Source organism: Saccopteryx bilineata, chromosome 2 (genome assembly GCF_036850765.1).
Source record: "Saccopteryx bilineata isolate mSacBil1 chromosome 2, mSacBil1_pri_phased_curated, whole genome shotgun sequence".
NCBI lineage: Eukaryota > Metazoa > Chordata > Mammalia > Chiroptera > Emballonuridae > Saccopteryx > Saccopteryx bilineata.
The window spans coordinates 358,032,681-358,052,461 of NC_089491.1; the positions used below are offsets into that span (position 1 = coordinate 358,032,681).

Sequence of the window (19,781 nt, forward strand, 5' to 3'; positions counted from 1 at the left end):
CTCCCTCTGGCCATCAGAGCCCTAGCTACTGCCCCATAGATTCCGGGAATAGTCCCCTGGGACCCTATCCCTAGGAAGAGCCCAGTGTGGGGCATGGTAGGTTCGTAGCTATTCATGGGAGGAGTGGTTTGAAAGATGAATAGGGGCTTCAAGGAGCCTTGTATGGGTGGGTAACCCCAGTGGTCTCTGACCTGGGGCCACAGGTGGCTTGTGGCAACCACCAGGGCCTTCTCTCCTGGGGATGCCAGCTCACCCGAGGAGACCTCCAGGCTGACAGCCAGCCTAAAACAGAAGAGACCAGCGTCCTCCAGAGTGATCAGCCAGGCGTGGAAGTCCCAGTGACAGGTGCCTGGCTCTGCCAGGTTGAGTCCAATGTCCCCAAGTTCAGAGGCCTAGTTGAAAGGCTCTGGTCCCCAACACCAGGGGGCCTCAGAGCCTAGATTGCCACCTTGAGGCCTGGGCTACCTCTCTGTGCAGGCCAGGAGCTGCTGGGTCTTCAGTGCTGCAGACAGTGACTTGTCCAGCAAGCTGCATGGGAAAGTCCAGCTCGCTGGCCCCACGGTCTGGGGAGGGCCGGGACTTGCCCAGGATCACATAAGCTGGTGGTAGGCCAGATTCTCTCCACACACCCAGTGGGGGCTGTCTTCTCCCTGGATCCCAGGGGCCTTGGAGCCCAAACCCAGGGCTACGGGTCTGTCCAACCGTGTGGCCCCAACACAAACAGCTTTCCAGGTTAGTTGAGGACACAGCCTCTTCCTGAAGCCTTGGCCACTCAGTAGTCCGAGACCAGAGATGGTGGGCATCTAGCCGTGGGTCACATGGGAAGCTGGACAGCCCAGCAGAGCTGGGATGCTGAACGGTACCTCCCAGACTAGGTTGGAGTGAGTGTTCTTCATAGTTCCAGAGGCACCTAGAGAGGGAAGGGCGTCAGAGGTCAGAGGTGGGGCTTTGGGAGGCGCATTTTAGAGCTTTCTTCATTTTCCTTGCTGTTTGGAGAAACGCCTTTCTCTGGGCTCTAGGGCATGAAAGGGGCCTGGGGGTAGTGACCTTGGGTCCCGCACTGCTAGGAAGTGCTGCCCCCGGAGGCCAGGCCCAGAGGAAGGTCAGAGAAGGAGTCAGGCCCTGGCACCTCTAAGAAAATCTGGGATGACAGAATCTGGGACCACAGGGAGTCCTGGCCAGTCCTGGCTCTGACCTATGCCCCCAGCCCTTCTGAGGAAGGAAGTGGGGGCTGGTTTACTGGAAGAGGGAGCCTGCACCCCTCCCACGGGTCCTCTAGTCAATTTGGGCAACATTTCAGGAGGAAGTGCTGCCCTGAGTGCTCCTCCCCTACCCCTGCCTTTCCCTCACACAAGGAGCCCACCCTCAAACACCCCCTCCCCCCTTCAGGCTGTACTCACCGCCTCAGACCTTCGCGGATGTGGGTGGAATCACCAGCTCGTTCACCCTGGGGGAGAGACGGGCAGGGGTCAAGGCGGCGGGTCAGCGGGGGCCGAGCCCGGGCACTGCTCTGGCACATCGAATCACGGGGGCCGGTTGACCGGACGTGCTGGGCAGGGACCTCGTCAGCCCCAGGAGGAGGTGGGAGAGCCCAGGGGTGGGGAGAGGAAAGAGAGAAGAGTAAAGAAGAGAGAAGTCAGAAAATGAGAGGAGAAGGAAAAAGGTATCCCAGCTCTGAAAACCATTAACTCCAGAGAAAAACCCAAGTCTAGAACCACCAGGAACAGCCTGGTTCCCCATAGACTCCCACAGCTCCCAAGCTCATCTGGTTTGGGACAGAGGCTTGTGAGCTGCAGGAAGACTTGGGAGCCGGGCCAGGTGACCCACCCACATCCCCCTCCTACTACCCCAGGCAGGGTTGTGGCAATGGAGGTAACAGATCCACCCCACCCCCAACTCACTGCTGCTCAGCCTTGGCACGGTCACTGAGGAAGAAGAGGGCAGTGGCTAGGAAGAACATGCCACCCAGGACCACGACGAAGGGGCAGAGCATGAGGGCATAGCCCAGACTCAAGAACTCCCAGAGCGGGGAGTCCTTGGTGCTCTGGCGAATCAGGTCGGAGATCTGCGAGGGCGGGGGTGGGTGTCAGGCCAGGCCCACCTCCTGCAGCCCGCCACCCGCCCTGGCTCTCCCGCCCCGGCACTCACAAAGCCGATGAGGTAGGGGCTGCCAGCATCCCCCAGCAGGTGAGAGGTGAAGCTCTGCAGGGCCACAGCGGTGGCCCGTCTCGTGGGGATGACCACATACTGTGGAAGAGGTGGCAGGTCAGGGGCCAGAGGGGACCGGCCCACCCACCTGGCCTCACCTTTGGGGTCAGGACACTTCTGAAGCCCTTGTGCCATCAGACCCCTTCCTCTCTGGTGTCTTAACCCCTCACTCACTGCCCTGGGCCCTCCCCCCGCACCCCCACCTCCAGCAGGGCCCTCTGCCCATCTCCAACTGCCTTAGATTTTGTACTGGGCTCTTGGTGGAGAGCCAACTGCAGGGGTCCTGGAAAACTGAGGCCCAGAGGGACACAGCTTACACCTGTGTCAAGCAGCCTCCTGCCCTCACCTCCCACCAGCTGAGGACCTATCTCGGCTCCCCTTCGGTGAGGACCTGGCAAAGCCAACGTTGGCCTGCAAGGGAGGGGGAGCAGGACCCTGCCTGGAAGAGCCTCCACTTTTACCATGGGCATCGCCAGTACCAAATGCCAGGAGCCACTGGGCCCCTGGAAATCTTATCGGACCAAGCAGGCCCTAGCCACAGGGGTCACAGCTCCAAAGCCGGGTGGGCCAAGGTCAGGAGAGGAGCAGGAGAGCTGGCAGCAGCCAGCCCAGTGGGTGCCCCGACCGGCCCCTGCCCCAAGCTCTGGTGGCCTCAACTAGTCAGCCTTTGGACAGTCAGTGAGAGCAGCTGGAGCCCACTGGGCACCCCGCGACAGGGTAGGGAGGAGACCTGTATCTGATGGGATTGTGTGGCCCCATTTCCAGTAATAGTCACATGGCTGTGACACTTAATAAAATGGGACACAATTTCCCAGGGACCCAAACCCTGTCAGCAGCTGGGGCTGCCCCTGGGGGCAAAGGCAGGGATGGGGGTTCTGCTCAACACCAAGGGCACTTGATTTAGACTTCTCCCTTCACTGCAGATGTGTACAGGGAGCCCCCAAGCCACCCTTGCCACCCCGCCTGACTCCACGCTGAGGCGGAGAGCTGAGGCAGACCTCCTCCCAGCCATGAACTGGTGTGGAGAGAGAGAGACAGCCCCGGGTGAAACGGATATGCAGGGAAGCTCCGGTAGGGCAGGCAGCCTTCCTGGAGGAGAGGAGCTGGCAGGGGCCCCAGTGCCTGGCAGATTCTGATCTGGGCTGTCCCATACTGTGGCACCAAACCCTGAGTGCCCTGAGGGTTGGCCCATGAGGAGCCCTTCAGCCTCCGGCCCCCAGGGCCTGTCCCAGCAGCTCCCAGATACTCTCCCCACCCCCCACCGGTCCCCTACATTTCCTTCTCCCAATCCTCTCTTGACACTGACCTGGAGGATTCCAGAGGACAGAGCCAGGTGTCACCATCCCCCACCCTCACACTCACCACCCTTCAGACTACTGCAAGTTACCAATTCCACAGCCTGCTCCCTGTTCCGCCCAGGCTGCACCCAGCCCCGCCCAGGGACACAAACCCCTGCCATGCTCAGACAGCCCTTTGTCCCTGGCTGGCTGGTCAGGAGCCCATTGTTGGCCCTGTGAAGACGGCCTCTGTCCTCCTGGCCACAGCCGCAGGCACTCAGGCAGGCGTGCCTGGGACCCAGGCTGAGCTGGGTTGATGGGAGCTCAGACCCTGGGGGTGGAGTGCTGGCAGGCAGCACCCCCTCTGTGCCAGCCTGGCACTGCCAGCCTTCTGGCCACAAACCTGAGTCTCCAGACATCCCCTCCCTAAGCAGTCTCCACATCCATCCTGCCTGCTCAGCCCTCTGATTTCTGCCCGCACCACGCAGACCCCAACCTCTGCTCCTCTCCCCGCCTCCAGACTCACCTTACCAGCCTGCTTCCCCCACCCCGCCACCAAGTCCTGCCTGCTCTTCCTCCCCTTCTTTCGCCCTCCCCAGCTGCCCCAAGAGGTCAAGAGGACTGGTCAGCAGAGGCAACCTCAGCCTGCCTCACCATGAGGATGTCTGCGGTGATGGCCCAGTTAGAAAACAGCAGTGTTTCCCCGACAAAGATGCAGATCTGCCCAGGAGAGACCAGAACAACCGTCAGGAGGCACTCCACCCCCCAGCGGCCTCAGGTTGCTCTCTGCACCCTGGCTGCTGGCAGGGCACCCCAAACCCTCCCACCCCTCCCTGGGGCCTGCATATACTAGCCGTCAGGCTCAGGAGGAAGTGTTGTGGCTTATCAAACCATGCCCACAGCCCTGAAGGACACCAGAGCCCTGGACAGGGTCTGGACAGAGCAGGGCAGGCAGATAGGAGCCTCCCCCTGGGGAAGGAAGGCCCCTTCAGACTGTATCTCCTTCCAAGCCAGCTTCCCCCGCCACCCTTACCCCCACACACACTCACATAGGCCCCCACGATGCTGCTCTTGGCGGCCACGAAGATGAGGCAGATGAAGATGGCAGAGCCCAGCATGCCCACAGCACACACCAGCGGGTCAGCCCGCTGGGTCCGCAGGCGGCACCAGCGTGTGGCTCCTGCCCCCGTGACCACACCCAGGAAGCCTGTAAAGCAGGTGATGGCCCCAAAGATGAGGCTGTGGGGATAGAGAACAGTGGGGTACAGGTTAAGAGGAAGACCAACGCTGGGGCTGAGGGCTGGCCACCCTGCCGCCCAGCACCCCCACTCGGGCCAACCCCACCTGTCCTTCGTCCCACAGGGTGGACTGCTGCATGCCTCTGCTGTCTTCTGCACGACCTGGGCACGGTGCAGGTAGAGCGGGATCCACATGCCCAGGGCCCCTGTGGCGAAGGACACCGCCGACGTGGCCAGGGAGGAAAAGACGTAGCTGCGGCTGGGGAGAGGCCAGAGCAGCGACCCTGAGTGGGGCCGGGACCCCCGCCTCTGGGCCCCTGAGTGGGGCCGGGACCCCCGCCTCTGGGACCCCGAGTGGGGCCGGGACCCCCGCCTCTGGGACCCCGAGTGGGACCGGGACCCCCGCCTCTGGGACCCCGAGTGGGGCCGGGACCCCTGCCTCTGGGACCCTGTGTGGGGCCGGGACCCCTGTCTCTGGCCCGGGGGCAGCCTTTCCTCTCCCACTCCTCCCCCAGGGTCAGAGGCCTCTAATGTCTTCCCTGACGGGTTCTGGGTATGAGCGCTATGGCTGTAGAATAATAAACACTAGTGGCCAAAATGTCACTCCCAGCACTGTTGACAGTGGAGACAGCAGGGAGTCTGGCTGAGGGTGCTGGGAGGGCCACCTGGAAAGAGTGTCCTCTCGTCTTGGCACCCCTCCTTCCCACCAGACCCCTCCCAGCAGTGCTCACTTGCGGATCAGAGCCTTCATGTCTCGGAGCCAGGAGGTCCGTGCCTTGAGCTGCTCTCCGAGCTGGTCAGCATGACCTCTCTTAGTAGCCGGGACCAGGACGAGGATGAGCGTTCCTGTGATCATGCCCACGATGGGGGACACCTAATTTGGGGACACCAAATTAGGACACCAGGGCCAAGTCGACTTTGTCTCTGCTACACTAAGAGGGGGAGCACAGGCAAGTCACACATTCTCTGGGCTCTGGGTTCCTCCTCTGGGCTGCATCTGCCCAGCCTTCCTGATTGGACTGCTGAGCAAAGCCACTGGCAAAGTAGTCAGCAAAAAGAGGTTGGGGGGCTCAAACTGCACTGTCCAGGGCAGGGGCAGGATGGGTGGAGGACTGAAGGAAGAAGGGAGGGATGGGCAGTCAGATGGGTGGAGGAGGGAAGACAGATAGCTGCATAGATGGACAGAGAGATGAACAGACAGATGGAAAGTTGGATGGATGGATGGATGATAGATGGATGGATGGATGGATGGATGGGAAGAAAGGAAGGCAGGTAGATATTGGACAGACATATGGAATGATGAATGGGGGAGGTCAGAGAGTTGCTGTGTACAAGAAGCCAGATACCAGCCCTGCCCAAACCCCTGGGTCTGGGGAAATTTTCCAGGCCAGATCCTTACCCTGGGGGGCACTGGGACGAGACTGGCTGGGCATAAAGCCTCCAGCAAATAGATCAGGTAGGTTATCATTTGCGAGGGGACCCTGTGGGCCTCAGGAGAACAAAGACTCAGGGCCCCCTGTGGGTCTTCTTTTTGTCAGTTCCAAGGTCAAGAACAGGATCTCCAGGCCCCAGCCCTCTCCCCAGATGAAGGGGACATCTTGGCAGCCTGGATTCCAAGATGTCAGCTCTTCCACCAGCTGATAACAGGGAAATCTGTTCCCACCCCCAGCCCCCCAGGCCTGGAGCCCATAGGCTGGGGTGTTCCTCTCTAATCACTCCCACCCACCCCCATTAAGAAATTCCACAGAGGCTGCTTCCTTCCTGCTTTTGAGGAAAAAACACTTTGTCTTAAGCTTCCTCTCCTCTGCGAGACTGGGGATCTCTGTTTCCTCTGATTGCACTGTCCTGGGGCCTTGGCGGACTTGCCCTGAATCCTCCCCTGGGACAGGAAGTAGCTGCAGACCCCCACACAGAGGTCTTGTCTCCGCCTCACTCTAGCACGGAGCCAGGGCTTGAGGCAGGAAGCGCCATCGTGGATCTGGAATTTCCTGACACGGTGGGAGAGTTCGTCCTCTCAGCCCGGGGAACCCTGATGGTGGTGGGGCTGAGCTGGGCTCTGCTCATACCTGGGCTCCCAGACACCACACTGTGGTCTAAGCTAGGAAACTGCAGGCCACACGGTGAAGCTTGGAGGCCAAGGCTTGCCTCCTAGCCCAGGTTCTGTCCCTGAATCTCTAAGTGATCGTGGACGCAGCTGGTCTGGGGGTGCCCTTACCCGCAAGGCCCAGTGCCAGTCTCCAGCTGCCTGCTTCACGCTGGAGCCAGTGATGTAGCCCAGGCCACTGCAGAGAAGACAGGCACAGTCAGCAAGGACAGGCTGGGGTGGGGGACAGGGGAGACTCACTATCTAAGAGGCAGAACACCTGCCTACTTGCCCCAACCACCCAGCCAGCCAGCTGGGGAGCAGGTCCAGCATTTACCCAAGGCTGACCACCCACATGTTTAGGCCACAGAAGGCCAAACCTCAGGGAGGGGAATGGTCAGAAGTTTGAGGGGACCTTGCCCAGATCCTCACCTGCCCAGTGGGATGGCAAAGTAGAAGACAGACAGCATGAGCGTGCGAGTGTTCTTGGTGAAGAGGTCGCCAATGATGGTGGGCGCGATGGTGGAGTAGCTGGCCTCCCCGATGCCCACCAGCCCCCGGGACAGGACCAGCAGCCAGAAGTGCTGTGGGGGAGGGGGGGAGAATGCTGGGGGTCTGTCTTACTCCTCTGCCTGCTCATCTTTGGTCCCCACTTTGCTCCACCCCCTGCAGGGTCCACGAGCGAAGGGAGAGAATGGAGCCCAACTCCTATGTCAGCAACTACACCCCCCAGGCCACCCTGGTCCTCAGTTTCCCCTCCATGTAGTGGGTCTGACTGGGCCTGGTTTTCCCACTGTGGGGATGGGACTTGACTTTCCCAAGTTGAGAGTTGTAGGTATAGCCCAGACAGGCCCCCTCTGTCCTCATAAGCATGGAGGATATAAGCCTGTGTCTTCACACACACACACCAATTGGGAAACTTCCTCACTGAGTTCTGCCCCCACCTTGGGAGCCTTGAGGCACCCCCACCCTGAGTCCCACCCGGAGGCAGGGCAGCTGGGCTGACCCTGGCAGCACTGAGGATCAAGTGTGAGCGGGGAGTAGGTAGGGCAGCCCAGTGGGCTCAGTACCCCTCCCCCATACACACATCAAAGAGCAAAGCCCCACTGAACTGGAAAGGGTGAGGCTGTGCCAGATGCCAATGCTACTGCCCCTTTGATGTGGACCCGTCCTCTCTGTCCCTCAGCTGCCCAGGGCCTGAGAACTCAGCCTGGTCATCTTTCCCCGGCCCCACCCTGACCACCCATCCGGCCAGCATCGCCCACATCCAGCCCTCCTTTGGGCTCCCTGCTTCCCTCTCTCCATCTGCCCAGCTCTTTTCTGGCCCTCACTCTTGTCACTGGTCCTGCCCTGGTCTCTTATTTCTATACCACACTCTCTCTCTCCATCTCCGAGTCTTTCCCTCGTTCCTTACCTCTGCTTCTTATCCTAGGGATCATCTGCCTATAGCCTTTCCCTATTTTTCTGTTGGACTGTCTTTCTTGCCTTGATTTCTATTAGCTTTTTATATATCATGGGTATTGATCCTTTATTACATATGTCCCAAATATTTTCCGTCATCTTTCTTTCCACTTTGTATATGGGGAGTTCTACCATACATAAACTTTACTTTGGGTTGTTTAATTTAAGGATGTCCAACCTGTTCATTTTCTCTTAAGGTTTCTAGGCTTCACATCTTGTTCAGAAAGGCCTACTCCATCCCCAAATGCAAAATATTATCTAATATTTATGTCTATTTTAGAGAGAGAAGGAGCCATTCCATGCATCTTGTTTCATAGTTTGCTTTTCCCCTCATTCATTCTTTTTTTTGGCAAAGACAGAGAGAATCAGAGAGAGAGACAGATAGGGACAGACAGGAAGGGAGAGAGATGAGAAACATCAATTCTTTATTGTGACTCCTTAATTGTTCATTGATTGATTCCTCATATGTGCCTTGGCCGGGGAGCTACAGCAGAGTGAGTGACCCCTTGCTCGAGCCAGCGACCTTGGGCTCAAGCTGGTGAGCTTTGCTCAAACCAGATGAGCCCGCGCTCAAGCTGGCGACCTCGAGGTCTCGAACCTGGGTCCTCCGCATCCTAGTCCGATGCTCTATCCACTGCGCCACTGCCTGGTCAGGCACCTTTCCCCCTCATTCTTATTTTTTAATATAGATCTAATTCATTCTTTTACAGTCACAAGACTCATAGGATGAAGACACCCCATTTGATCTGGGCTCCCCTCAGTTATGTTCCTTTAGGCTGTTTCCCTTTTTTCTCCATTTTAAGACTGCAGCAAACACCCTTGCATGCACCTGTGTCCACAAGTTGGAGTTTCTATCTCAGGCACATACCTCCAAGTAGAAGGCTGGGCCGTGGGATGTACACAGCTAGAATTTTACAAAATCCTGCCGTTTTACTCTCTCCAGAGTCTCTATCAATTTACACTCCCACCAGCAACTTTAATAACACTTGGTATCGCCCTGGCCGGTTGGCTCAGCGGTAGAGCGTCGGCCTAGCGTGAGGAGGACCCGGGTTCGATTCCCGGCCAGGGCACACAGGAGAAGCGCCCATTTGCTTCTCCACCCCTCCGCCGCGCTTTCCTCTCTGTCTCTCTCTTCCCCTCCCGCAGCCGAGGCTCCATTGGAGCAAAGATGGCCCGGGCGCTGGGGATGGCTCTGTGGCCTCTGCCTCAGGCGCTAGAGTGGCTCTGGTCGCAATATGGCGACGCCCAGGATGGGCAGAGCATCGCCCCCTGGTGGGCAGAGCGTCGTCCCATGGTGGGCGTGCCGGGTGGATCCCGGTCGGGCGCATGCGGGAGTCTGTCTGACTGTCTCTCCCCGTTTCCAGCTTCAGAAAAATGAAAAAATAAAAAAATAAAAAATAACACTTGGTATCGCCAGCCTTTTTAATTGTTGCCAATCTGATGGGTGTGAAATGGTATCTCATTGTCGTTTTAATTTGCATCTCCCTGATTTCTCAGGAGAAAGTACTGTCTCTTCCTACTTTTATTGCCCAGTAGGTATCTTCTTCTGGAATTAATTGCCTGTTGCTATTCTTTACCCATTTTCCTGAGTTATTTGCCTTTTCCTTGTTGATTTATAATTCTAGATTTTTACAGTTTGCTTTTTACTTTACCTTAACCTATCTGGAATTTATTTTGACCTGTGGTTTGAAATACAGACTAAACTTTATTTTTCATCCAGACGGACAATTCTCCCAAAACCATTTAAGATGCAACTTTCATCCCACACTCGGTTCCCATAGAAAGGAGGACTGCGTTTCATTGATTCTTAGTCTGTCCCTCTGCTGTTCTAGTCAGAACAATTATAGTGTAGTAACTGATAGGGCAAGTCCCTTTTCACGGTTATTTTTCACAATGTTCTTGGCTGTTCCTGGGCATTTTCTCTGCTAAATTAACTTCAGAACCACATTGCCAAGGTCCACCCAAAACTCTTGTGAGACTTGGATTGTTTCTGCACTGAATTTATAGATTAATTGGGACCCTGGCCTGTTGGCTCAGTAGTAGAGCATCAGCCCAGCATGTGGAAGTCCCGGGTTCAATTCCTGGTCAGAGCACACAGGAGAAGTGACCATCTGCTTCTTCACCCCTTCTCCCTCTCCTCTTCCCACAACCATGGCTTGAATGGTTTGAGCAAAGTCAGCTCTGGGCGCTGATGATGGCTCTATGGCCTTGCCTCAGGAGCTATAATAGCTTGGTTGCCGAGCAACAGAGCAGTGGCCCAGATGGGCAGAGCATTGCCTGGTAGGGGGCTTGCCAGAGGATCTCGGCCCAGGTGCATGCAGGAGCCTGTCTCTGCTTCCCTGTCTCTCACTAAATTAAAGTATATATATATAGATTTAATTGGAGTGATCTATCTGTTTTCCTCTCTGCCTCTGCTCATCTTCTCTCCCTAACCCTCCCTTCCTTCTGCACACCTGGAGTGGGGCCCAGCACTGGCATCCTGGTCCTGGACTCACTGGTGAATACCACAAGTAGCATCAGAGATCAGAAGACCAGGGGCCTGGCCGGGGCAGAACAAGGCCCAGAGGGGCGCTAGAGGCTTCTGGCCCAGGCCCCACGTTTTACTGCGCGTGTCAAGCTCTACCTGACACTCTGGGCTTGGAGCTTACCTGAGCCTGATTGTCCTCTGAAGCTGCCCCAGGAAACACAGTAGTAACCCCAAACCTGATTCTCTCCACCCTCACCTCCAACTTCCTCTCAACCAATATAAATCTGATTCACCATTGCCCTTCTTCACACTCTTCCAGGGTCCTGCACTGTCCTCGGGAGGACCCCAGAACCTCCCACCTGGCATTTGAGGCTCTCCATGACTTGGTCCCTGCCTTCCTTTCTAGCCAAAACTCTCCTCTTCAATTTCTTAATACACTCAACTACTTCGACTCCCATGAGTTTGCTCCCTCTGCCCATACTATCTTCACCAAAAAGCCTAATCTCCCTGTGCTGCCTGCCCAAATCCCACCTCTGCCAGGAAGCCTTCCCTGACCCATGGGTTTTAAAAGACTGCTCTCTCTACATTGAGTACTCTCAGTACTCTGCACATCTTGAAGCCTCTAAACATGGGACCTCCTGTCACATCTTCCCATCTCTAGCCTGGGTGCTTCCAAGGACTGGGCCAGGGTCTTCTCCTTTGTCCCAAAGGCTGAAAACTCCTTGAGGACAGATGCTGGAATTCTCCCTAATCTTCCTCTATCTTCCTCTCTAAAGTAACCATCATGTGATGGTTAACATCCCTAGTGATAGGACACTTGAACATCCCTAGTAATGGGAAACTCACTACCTCTCAAAGCAACATATCTCCTTTTTGGAAGAAAGAATAGAAATAATTATTTGCTGAATATCTGCTATGTTTCAGGCCCTAAATATTCATTAGCTCAGTTATTTCTCACAATAAACCTTTAAATTGAGAAGTATTCTCCCTATATTAAAGATGAAGAAACTGAGGCACGGAGGGGTTAAGTAAATTTCTCCAGATCACAAAGCTGAGTGGGCAACCGAGTTGGGATAGTCAAACCCAGAACTATGAGAGCTGAGTAAGAAATACCTTTCTTGTGTTGAAGTGATGTTTGCCTACCTAGGACTTTGACCCAAGTAGTTAGCTGGTCATCAAATGAAGAGCAAACTGTGGGAGGCCCAGACATGGGTAGTGGCTCACCTATGATCAGACAGCAAGATGATGGAGGAGCCAGGACTAGAACCAAAGGGACCTGACTCCTAGGCCAGACTAGTTCCCCTCGTTCCTAGCATCCTCCCCAAATCAGAGGCAGTCAGGGTGTCATACTGGGCTGCAAGTCTCTCAGTTCAGGCCAGTGTGGGGAAGTCCCTATTTGTAGGACCAGTTTATAAAAAGTACCCAAAGACACCCCCCCCTTCACCCTACTCAACTTGAAAGATGCTAACTGGGGTTTGAGCAAAAGGGCTGGACCCCCTCCCCCCCAGTCTAGACTAAAACAGGTTCATCAGACCGGCCACCCACTGAAGGCACAGAGGGCACGCTCAGGGTTGCCGGCAGGATGTCCAGACAGGCCTCACCTGCTGGGAGATGAAGGAGCTGGAGAACGTGACTGCCGACCAGAAGAAAATGCCGCAGCTGAGGATCACTTTCCTGTTGAAGCGGTCGCCCAGGTAGCCAAAGACGGGGGCAGCCACCATGAAGCTGCAGATGAACACTGTGCAGGCAGAAGAGAGCTTGAGAGGTGGTGCAGGGTCCCTGTGGCTGAGCCCACCTGCCCATTCCACCCCCACTGAGGCCCTGAGCCCACGAAACAAAGTGTAGCCTATGCCAGGGACTGAGGAAGCAACCCCAGAGAGGGAGCAAATGTAAGTGATAAGAGTTAACAACGAGGAAGCAATCTCAGCCAGGCCGGGGCCCAAGGGAGGCAGGAACGGCCCCCGGCTCAGGTTATTCCACAACGCCACCCTCTTTAATGCAGGCCCACAATTTGTCCAGTTGCAGGCAAGCTCTTTGGGTACTTTGAAAACAGTCAAGTTGTACTCACTGAACAGTTTCTATATGCCAGGAGCTTTACTAGGGCTCACCACAAAGCATCTTATACATCCTTTCAACCCACCCCACCCCACCTCGCCGTGGGGAGACAAACTCAGGGAGAAGTGACTTGCCCAAGGCCCCACCAGCAGTAAACGGCCCAGTGGGGAATTGATCCTGCCTGTCTGACTCCAGAGCCAGTGTTCCTTAGACTTTGCCACACTGCTTTCCTTATTAGAATTGGGACAGAGAAGGAAGAAAACTACCCCGGGTCACACAGCAAAGTGGGATGGAACTGGACCTGGCCTCATACCTGACACAGCCACCCTCATTCCCAGTGGGCTGCAAAGGCTTTCCTGACATTTGGAAACTTGTTGTTCATTTGTTTATTTGTCCACTCATCCATCCTATCCAACAAAACAGAAAAAAATTCCTGCCTTCTTGGAACTTTCATTCTACTAGGCGAAACAGACAATAAAATAAAAAAATATAGTATGTCAGATGGTGACAAGTGCTAAGCAGGGTAAAGGGCAGAAGCAGGAGATAGGAAATGTGTGAAATAGATGTTAAAATTTTATTTTATTTTTATTTTATTTATTCATTTTTAGAGAGGGGAGACAGAGAGACAGAGAAGGAGAGAGAGACAGAGAGAGAGAGAGAGAGAGAGAAGGGGGGAGGAGCTGGAAGCATCAACTCCCATATGTGCCTTAACCAGGCAAGCCCAGGGTTTCGAACCAGCGACCTCAGCATTTCCAGGTCGACGCTTTATCCACTGCGCCACCACAGGTCAGGCTAGATGTTAAAATTTTAAATAGAAGGGTCAGAGAAGGTGACATTTCAGCAGAGACCTGAAGGAGCTGAGAAAACAAATATTGGGGTAAGAATAGCAAGTACAAAGGCCCTGGGGCAGGAGTGTGCATAATATATTTGAGGAACAGCATAGAGGCCAGAGTGGCTAGAACAAGAGGGGCAGAAGGGGAAATGCCAGATGGGGTGCGGCCTTCTTGCCTGTTGTGATGCTGTAGCTTCTGAGAGTGAGAAAGGAAAACACTGGAGGATGCTGAGCAGAGGAGTGCGCTGACCTGGTTTTGTTCTTCCAGAACAAGAGAAGGGCAGAGTCTCAGAGGACTCCATGGGGCTGCCACTGCCTCTGATGGGAGGGGCCTTGGAGGTCCCAGGTGGGATAAAGAGGCCAGCAAGCAAGGGTAGGCTCTGGGTCACAGGCAAGGCAGCCCCCCAATACTCCCCTTGGAAGGCAACCCCACAGCTGATGGGCAGATGGCCAGACAAACACTGGGGGTGGGCAGACAAGGTGGCCAGTGACTGGCCTCTGACCGCCAGGCTGAATGTGCACATGGTCTGGGCTACTCTCTCACAGACCTGAGTCCCCAGGGAGGCAGGGTGGAAGAAGAGAAAGGGGAAGGGGAGGAAGGAGGGAAGGAGGGGAGGAGGGAAGGAGGGAAGAAGGTGAACTAGGGAGAGAGGGCTGGGCTGGAGGGGTGTGATTGTCTCTCTTAGCCTAGTGGGTACAGTGAGTATGTATGGGTGTGGGGGGGACCAGTTAGTCCCAACTACATATGTGTGACTGGGACCTTGGGCAGAATCAGCATAAAGACGCACAGATTTGGGCTCCAGTGACATTCTAATTCAGCTCTGTTCCTTCTCAGCTGGGTGACCTTGAACAGGTCATAGCCTCTCTGTGCCTCAGTTAGCAGTGTGCTGATAAGTGTTGGACAACTGGCTCTCCTGATGTGCAGTGTTTGCCAATTTTCATTGTGTAAATACTCCCGCCCCAGCTGATTTCAAGCTACTGACGTGATGTGTGTTCCACACAACATTGTATATACAGTATTTCTACCAGACAGATATAATAGAAGTAAATAACCTTAAGAACATAGGTAAGAGTAAAATGTAGTGAAATAAATGGGAAGTGATAAATTGTGTTTATTACCTTTGTTTTTAATATACATTATTTAACTGTAAGTTTACATAATTCAGTTTTCAATAATGGCTGTTTAACAACCAAATGACATAATTCCTGAAAATCTAACAATTCACATGCGAACTTCCAGCATGTGAACTTCCTCATCTGTAAAATGAAAATAAAAATAGCAATTCCCCTGTTGTTCTTGTAAGACGCTTAATGCCACACCCTGCCCAGAGTGGGTCAGCCTCCGTCAACACTGGGCCCTTGTTTAGATTAATCAAGGCAAAAATTATTTCCCCGTATCTAGAAAAAGAATTTTTCCTGCTGGGCCTGCCTCCCAGGACCTGCCTGAGATCAGACCAGGATATGGGCAGGAAAGAAATTTCAGTCTCGTTAGGACTTACACACATTAGGGGGAGGAGGGAGAACTCTCCCCGCTGTGTCTATCTGTGCTAGGTGGGGAGTGAGCAAAGACAGCAGAGTTGTGCCCTGTCTGGTGACGGGGCAGACCCCATCCATGGGTTGCCCAGCTTAAAGGACTAAAATGCCAGGGAATCAGAAAGGAACCTGCCAGGATAATGTAGGCTTCATGGAGGTGGTGACGTCAGATCTGGACACTGAAGGATGCATAGGAATTTACCAAGCTGTACTATAACTATAATATAACAATTATATTATATTATATTATATTATATTATATTATATATATAAATTACATCTCTTATAAGCAATACTGTATAATGGTTGAAGCACAATGCTTATTGTTATTAATAATAATTTCAATTACCATTTATGGAATACTTATTATAGGCAAGGCCCAAGGATGTGCCCTGGACATAAGCACAGGTTATCTCATCTGATTCTCACTATTATCTTATCTTACAGAGGGGACAAAGGGGCTGAAAGGAGTGACATCACATGACTAGTGTGTGGCTGGGCCAGAATTTAAACCCCAATTTGTCTGACTCCAGAGTCCTTGCTCTAAATCACACTACAGACAGCCAAGCCCAGAAGGGGGGTGGTCGCAGCTGATGTTCCCAAGGTCAGAGAAAGTTCAGGGTGTGTTGGGGACAGCAAGAAAGCAGGTCCTGCTGCAGCATGAGGAAACTAAGGAGGAAGCCCTGCCAGATGAGGCCATGGAGGAGGCTGGGCCCTAAACACTGAGGCCAGGTCTGGTGTTGAGTTGAGGGCAGTGGAGAACCACAGCATGCTCCATTCTCCCCCCTCAAGAGGGCACAGTGGAAAAGGCCCCACTGGGTGGGGGGAGAGGGGCTGAAGAAAGTGAGCTGGGCCTTGGCCAGACCTTGGCCCTCCGCGTTCGCCCCCACCTGCCTGCACGAGGCCGAGCAGGAAGGCGGCTCTGGGCTCTCAGCCTGGCTCTGCCTGCTCCTCTGGGTGGGCGGAGGCACCCTGGACTGAGGAGGGCTCCTCCTGGAGCAGGCACACCATATCCCCACCTCTAGGTGCAGCCTGCTGAAGGTCACCAGGCACCACCCTGAGCTTTACCATGTCTGTCCCATTTTACATCTGAGGGACAAAGGAGTCCAGGGTCAAGAGGATCACAGGATAATCTTGGGCAAATTCCCCGCATTTCAGCGGCCTCGGATATGAAATCGAAGACACAATCCATCTTTGCAGCCCTCTGCTCTGCCTGGCTTGGGGCAAACAACAGAAAGGACATCTCTAGGTCCTCAAGAATGTCACAGGCTGGCCTGACCTGTGGTGGTACAGTGGATAAAGCCTCGACCTGAAATGCTGAGGTCGCAGGTTCGAAACCCTGGGCTTGCCTGGTTAAGGCACATATGGGAGTTGATGCTTCCTGCTCCTCCCCCCTTCTCTCTTCTCTTCCTCTCTCTCCTCTCCTCTCTAAAATGAATAAATAAAATCAAAAAAAGAAAAAGAAAAGAATGTCACAGGCCAGCGGAGGGGACTATACACAATCACAGTAGGAACAGAGGGGGAAATGTTGCTGGCAGAAGGGACAGCACTGACAAAGGCAGGGACATGTGAACCTGTCCCAGACCGGGGCCCCGAGTCCAATCTGGTCAGCAGGCAGCAATGCTGAAAATAAAGACCAGCAGGCTAGAAGCTTCCCCGTACACCCACCCCCTACCCTATAGCCTTTGTTTGTTTGAGGAGAGCTTTCTGGGCTGTCTAGCTACCCCACCCCAGATCTCAGTAGGGGTGGCTTTCCCTGCATGAGGACATCCTGTGGCCTGTGGCCGGGGTGTGGGGAAGCCCTCGCTCAGCTCACATGTGCTGAGCCCATAGGTCTGGGACAATGGAGTGGCCGGCAGGGAGCCAGGGGGTAGGGTGGGGGTGGGGCAGGGCCCAGATGGCAGGGTAGAAGAAGTCAGGGCCTTTGGCTGGCCATCAGAACCTGGGCTGAGCGTCACTCGTCACGTGCTTCTCTATGAGATAGGCCATGCCCCCTCCTCCCAGTGCTGACGAGAGTCATGGGGAAGACAGGGCTTGGATAGCATCTGTAAGGACTGTCTACCTCTCACGGCAGTCCAAGGGCGCAGGGTACTGGCCAAAGGCCTTCTTCCCTGTGAGCCCACAGAGAGATCAGCACCTAGGAGCTCAGAACAGCCCCCACTGAGGACTCTGCGCCTGGCAAGCAGCCCCAGGACCCTCACCGTGAGGCTGCTGAGCCACCCTCAGTGTACATGTGACTCTGACCCCAGAAGGTCGTCCCAGAGCAGGAGTAGGTGAGGTCTGAGCTGGGGTATCCCAGGGCTCCTACACTGTAGCCTTGGAGCCTGCATCCAGCCCCCACCTTGGCCTGGGCTGAACCAGGACTCTTTTTACAAAGTCCAGATCTGTTTGACCTGTTATTTGGAAAAGATCTGCCATCCTCCATATCCTGTGGGCAGAGAGAGTACTTGGACAGGCATGAGGTGGGCAGGGGTCAGGCTTTGCCTGGGTATCCTCCCTGCCCACAGGATGTGGAGGATGGCAGCCCAGGCCAACCAAGATGATGGGGAGGACCCAGAACAGCCTGGCTCTATCAGGGCCTGAAAGCCACCATACCCAGACTTCCTGCAGAAACCACTCCTCCTTTTCAGGCTGCTCTGGATACAAGAGCCAGGTTGGCCCCTCGGGCCTCAGGGAGGTCCTGGGGGAGCAGTCACAGGCAGTGCCCATCCTTGCCTTCAGAGACAAAGCAGAGGATGTTGCAGATTGGCCAAAGTGGGGAGGGGGGCAAGGTCGAAATGAGACTCAGCCCTGAAGCAGAGGCACTGTCTGGTTTCGGTCTGAATTGGCTCTTCCTCCGTCCCCACTATCTCCCTGCCACCCCCACTCCCCTATTCCGGCACTTCCTCATGACCCCACGAACCCCAGCCCTGAACTACCGTGCAGCCTCCTCTGCTATCCATTCCACACTGGGCCCAGAATAAACAACCTGATGCACACATCCTATAGGGACCCGCCCTGCTCTGAATCCTTCTCCGGCTCCCCACTGCCCCAGGACAAAATCCAGATGCCCGTCATCATCAGAGCCTGCCTACTACCCCACCTCTTCTCCCTCCGTTCTCCCCACGTTCAGACCGTGGCTGATGAAGTGCTAGGCCCCAGAGCCAGGCGGTCTCACAGCCTGCATTCCCCCTTTCCCTTGAGCTGTAGCTATTCTGATTTCCTCAGATCCATCTTCTAACTTGCTTATTTTCTCTTCAGCTGGGTCTATCGACCCATTCACAGCCCTAATTATTACACTTTTTAATTGTAATATTTACATTTGTCACTAGTAGAATTTAAAATCTAGGTCTTTTAAACATCTTCTTGTTCTTTTTTTAAAATAAGGTACTGTTCCTGTCTTATAAACTCTACTCTCTCCTGTAGAGCGTTGAAAATTAAGTCTACCTAGTGTTAAAGTCTCTTCAGGAGTCGGTTTTCCCATTTTCTGGGCCAGCTGACTCCCTCGCACAAAGGTGGGCTTCCCTGTGTGCTCCGTCCGTGTTGAATCTGAGTTTGACTTCAATGGGGATTGTCATCTGCGTCCCATGCAGGATCTGAATCATGAAGGTTTCCCCAGGGAGCAGTTTTGCATTGGCCTCTGCTGTGGTTCCTGGAAACATAAAGTCTGCACAGGAAAGGGAGTGGAGGGCTCAGAAATGCACAAAGCAGGGGCTGGACTAGGCTCTCTGCAGAAAGCCAGAACCTGCAAGGAGATGTCCTCTCACAGACGGGAAAACTGCCCACCGGCTTGGGAGCACAGACTGAAGTCAAGGACCTTGCCCTGGGCGCTGAGGGGAAACCAAGTCCCCCATGCGACACTAGAACCCAAGCCTGCACTGCCCAATCCTCAGAACAAAAAAAACCCAGAGCCTGGAAACCGGGCCAGACTGATAAGACTGGATGAATCTGGGTGATGGCCACGTGGAGGTTCATTATACTCTTCTCTCTACATTTTATGTATACTTAAAATTTTTCATCGTAAAAAATGTTTCCATGAAAAATACTATAACAAGCCTGACCGGTGGTGGTGCAGTGGATAGAGCACCGACCTGGAATGCTGAGGTCCCCGGTTCGAAACCCTGGGCTTACCCAGATAAGGCACATATGACAAGCAACCAATGAACAGCTAGAGTGAAGCAACTACTTGTCGTTACCCGCCCCCTCTTCTCTCTATAAAATCGATAAATAAAATCTTAAAAATATATCCTGTAACAAGCTTCCAAGACAGCTGCTGCTCCCCAAACACCACATCACTTGGCTTGAACACCAGCTCCCTCTCCTGCTTCTGAGCTCGATTCTCTGCTTCCGGCCCCTGGACATTTTCCTGCTAGCTTTAGCTTTCAAGCTCAGCTCTGTCATTTAAATGTTTCTTGGCATATTTTATCCAGCGTGGAGGGGAAAGGAGGGCTTCTCACATCTATTCAACCTGACAAACTGACTGGGAGTTCTTTCCCCTGAATAAATTCTAACTCACCCTTCAAAGCCCCACTCAGATGCCCCCTCCTTGAGGAAACCTTCTCCACCTGCCACGAGGCACAGCCCAGTGCGCCCTCGCTGCACTCCCCCGGGGCTCCCACGGTACCCCTGCGCCTGGGCGGAGACTGGC

General features: G+C 54.5%; 1 protein-coding gene across 2 annotated transcripts in view; it reads right to left on the minus strand.

Annotated features, from left to right (window-relative positions):
* Nucleotides 1-771: 771 nt before the first annotated feature.
* SPNS2 (SPNS lysolipid transporter 2, sphingosine-1-phosphate) overlaps nt 772-19,781 on the minus strand; it is a 36,746-nt gene continuing 17,736 nt past the window's right edge. The window contains exons 3-13 of one of the 2 annotated variants that reach the window (XM_066262969.1): nt 12,336-12,472; nt 7,239-7,390; nt 6,939-7,005; nt 5,455-5,597; nt 4,830-4,982; nt 4,535-4,724; nt 4,140-4,205; nt 2,149-2,247; nt 1,902-2,065; nt 1,401-1,447; nt 772-910 (exon numbers count right to left, since the gene is read on the minus strand). In XM_066262969.1, coding sequence (XP_066119066.1) covers nt 1,405-1,447; nt 1,902-2,065; nt 2,149-2,247; nt 4,140-4,205; nt 4,535-4,724; nt 4,830-4,982; nt 5,455-5,597; nt 6,939-7,005; nt 7,239-7,390; nt 12,336-12,472 — 1,214 coding nt within the window. In that variant the 3' untranslated portion in view covers nt 772-910; nt 1,401-1,404. Of the gene's footprint in view, nt 911-1,400; nt 1,562-1,901; nt 2,066-2,148; nt 2,248-4,139; nt 4,206-4,534; nt 4,725-4,829; nt 4,983-5,454; nt 5,598-6,938; nt 7,006-7,238; nt 7,391-12,335; nt 12,473-19,781 lie in introns of both variants that reach the window. The other variant, XR_010729500.1, reaches the window with a different exon arrangement.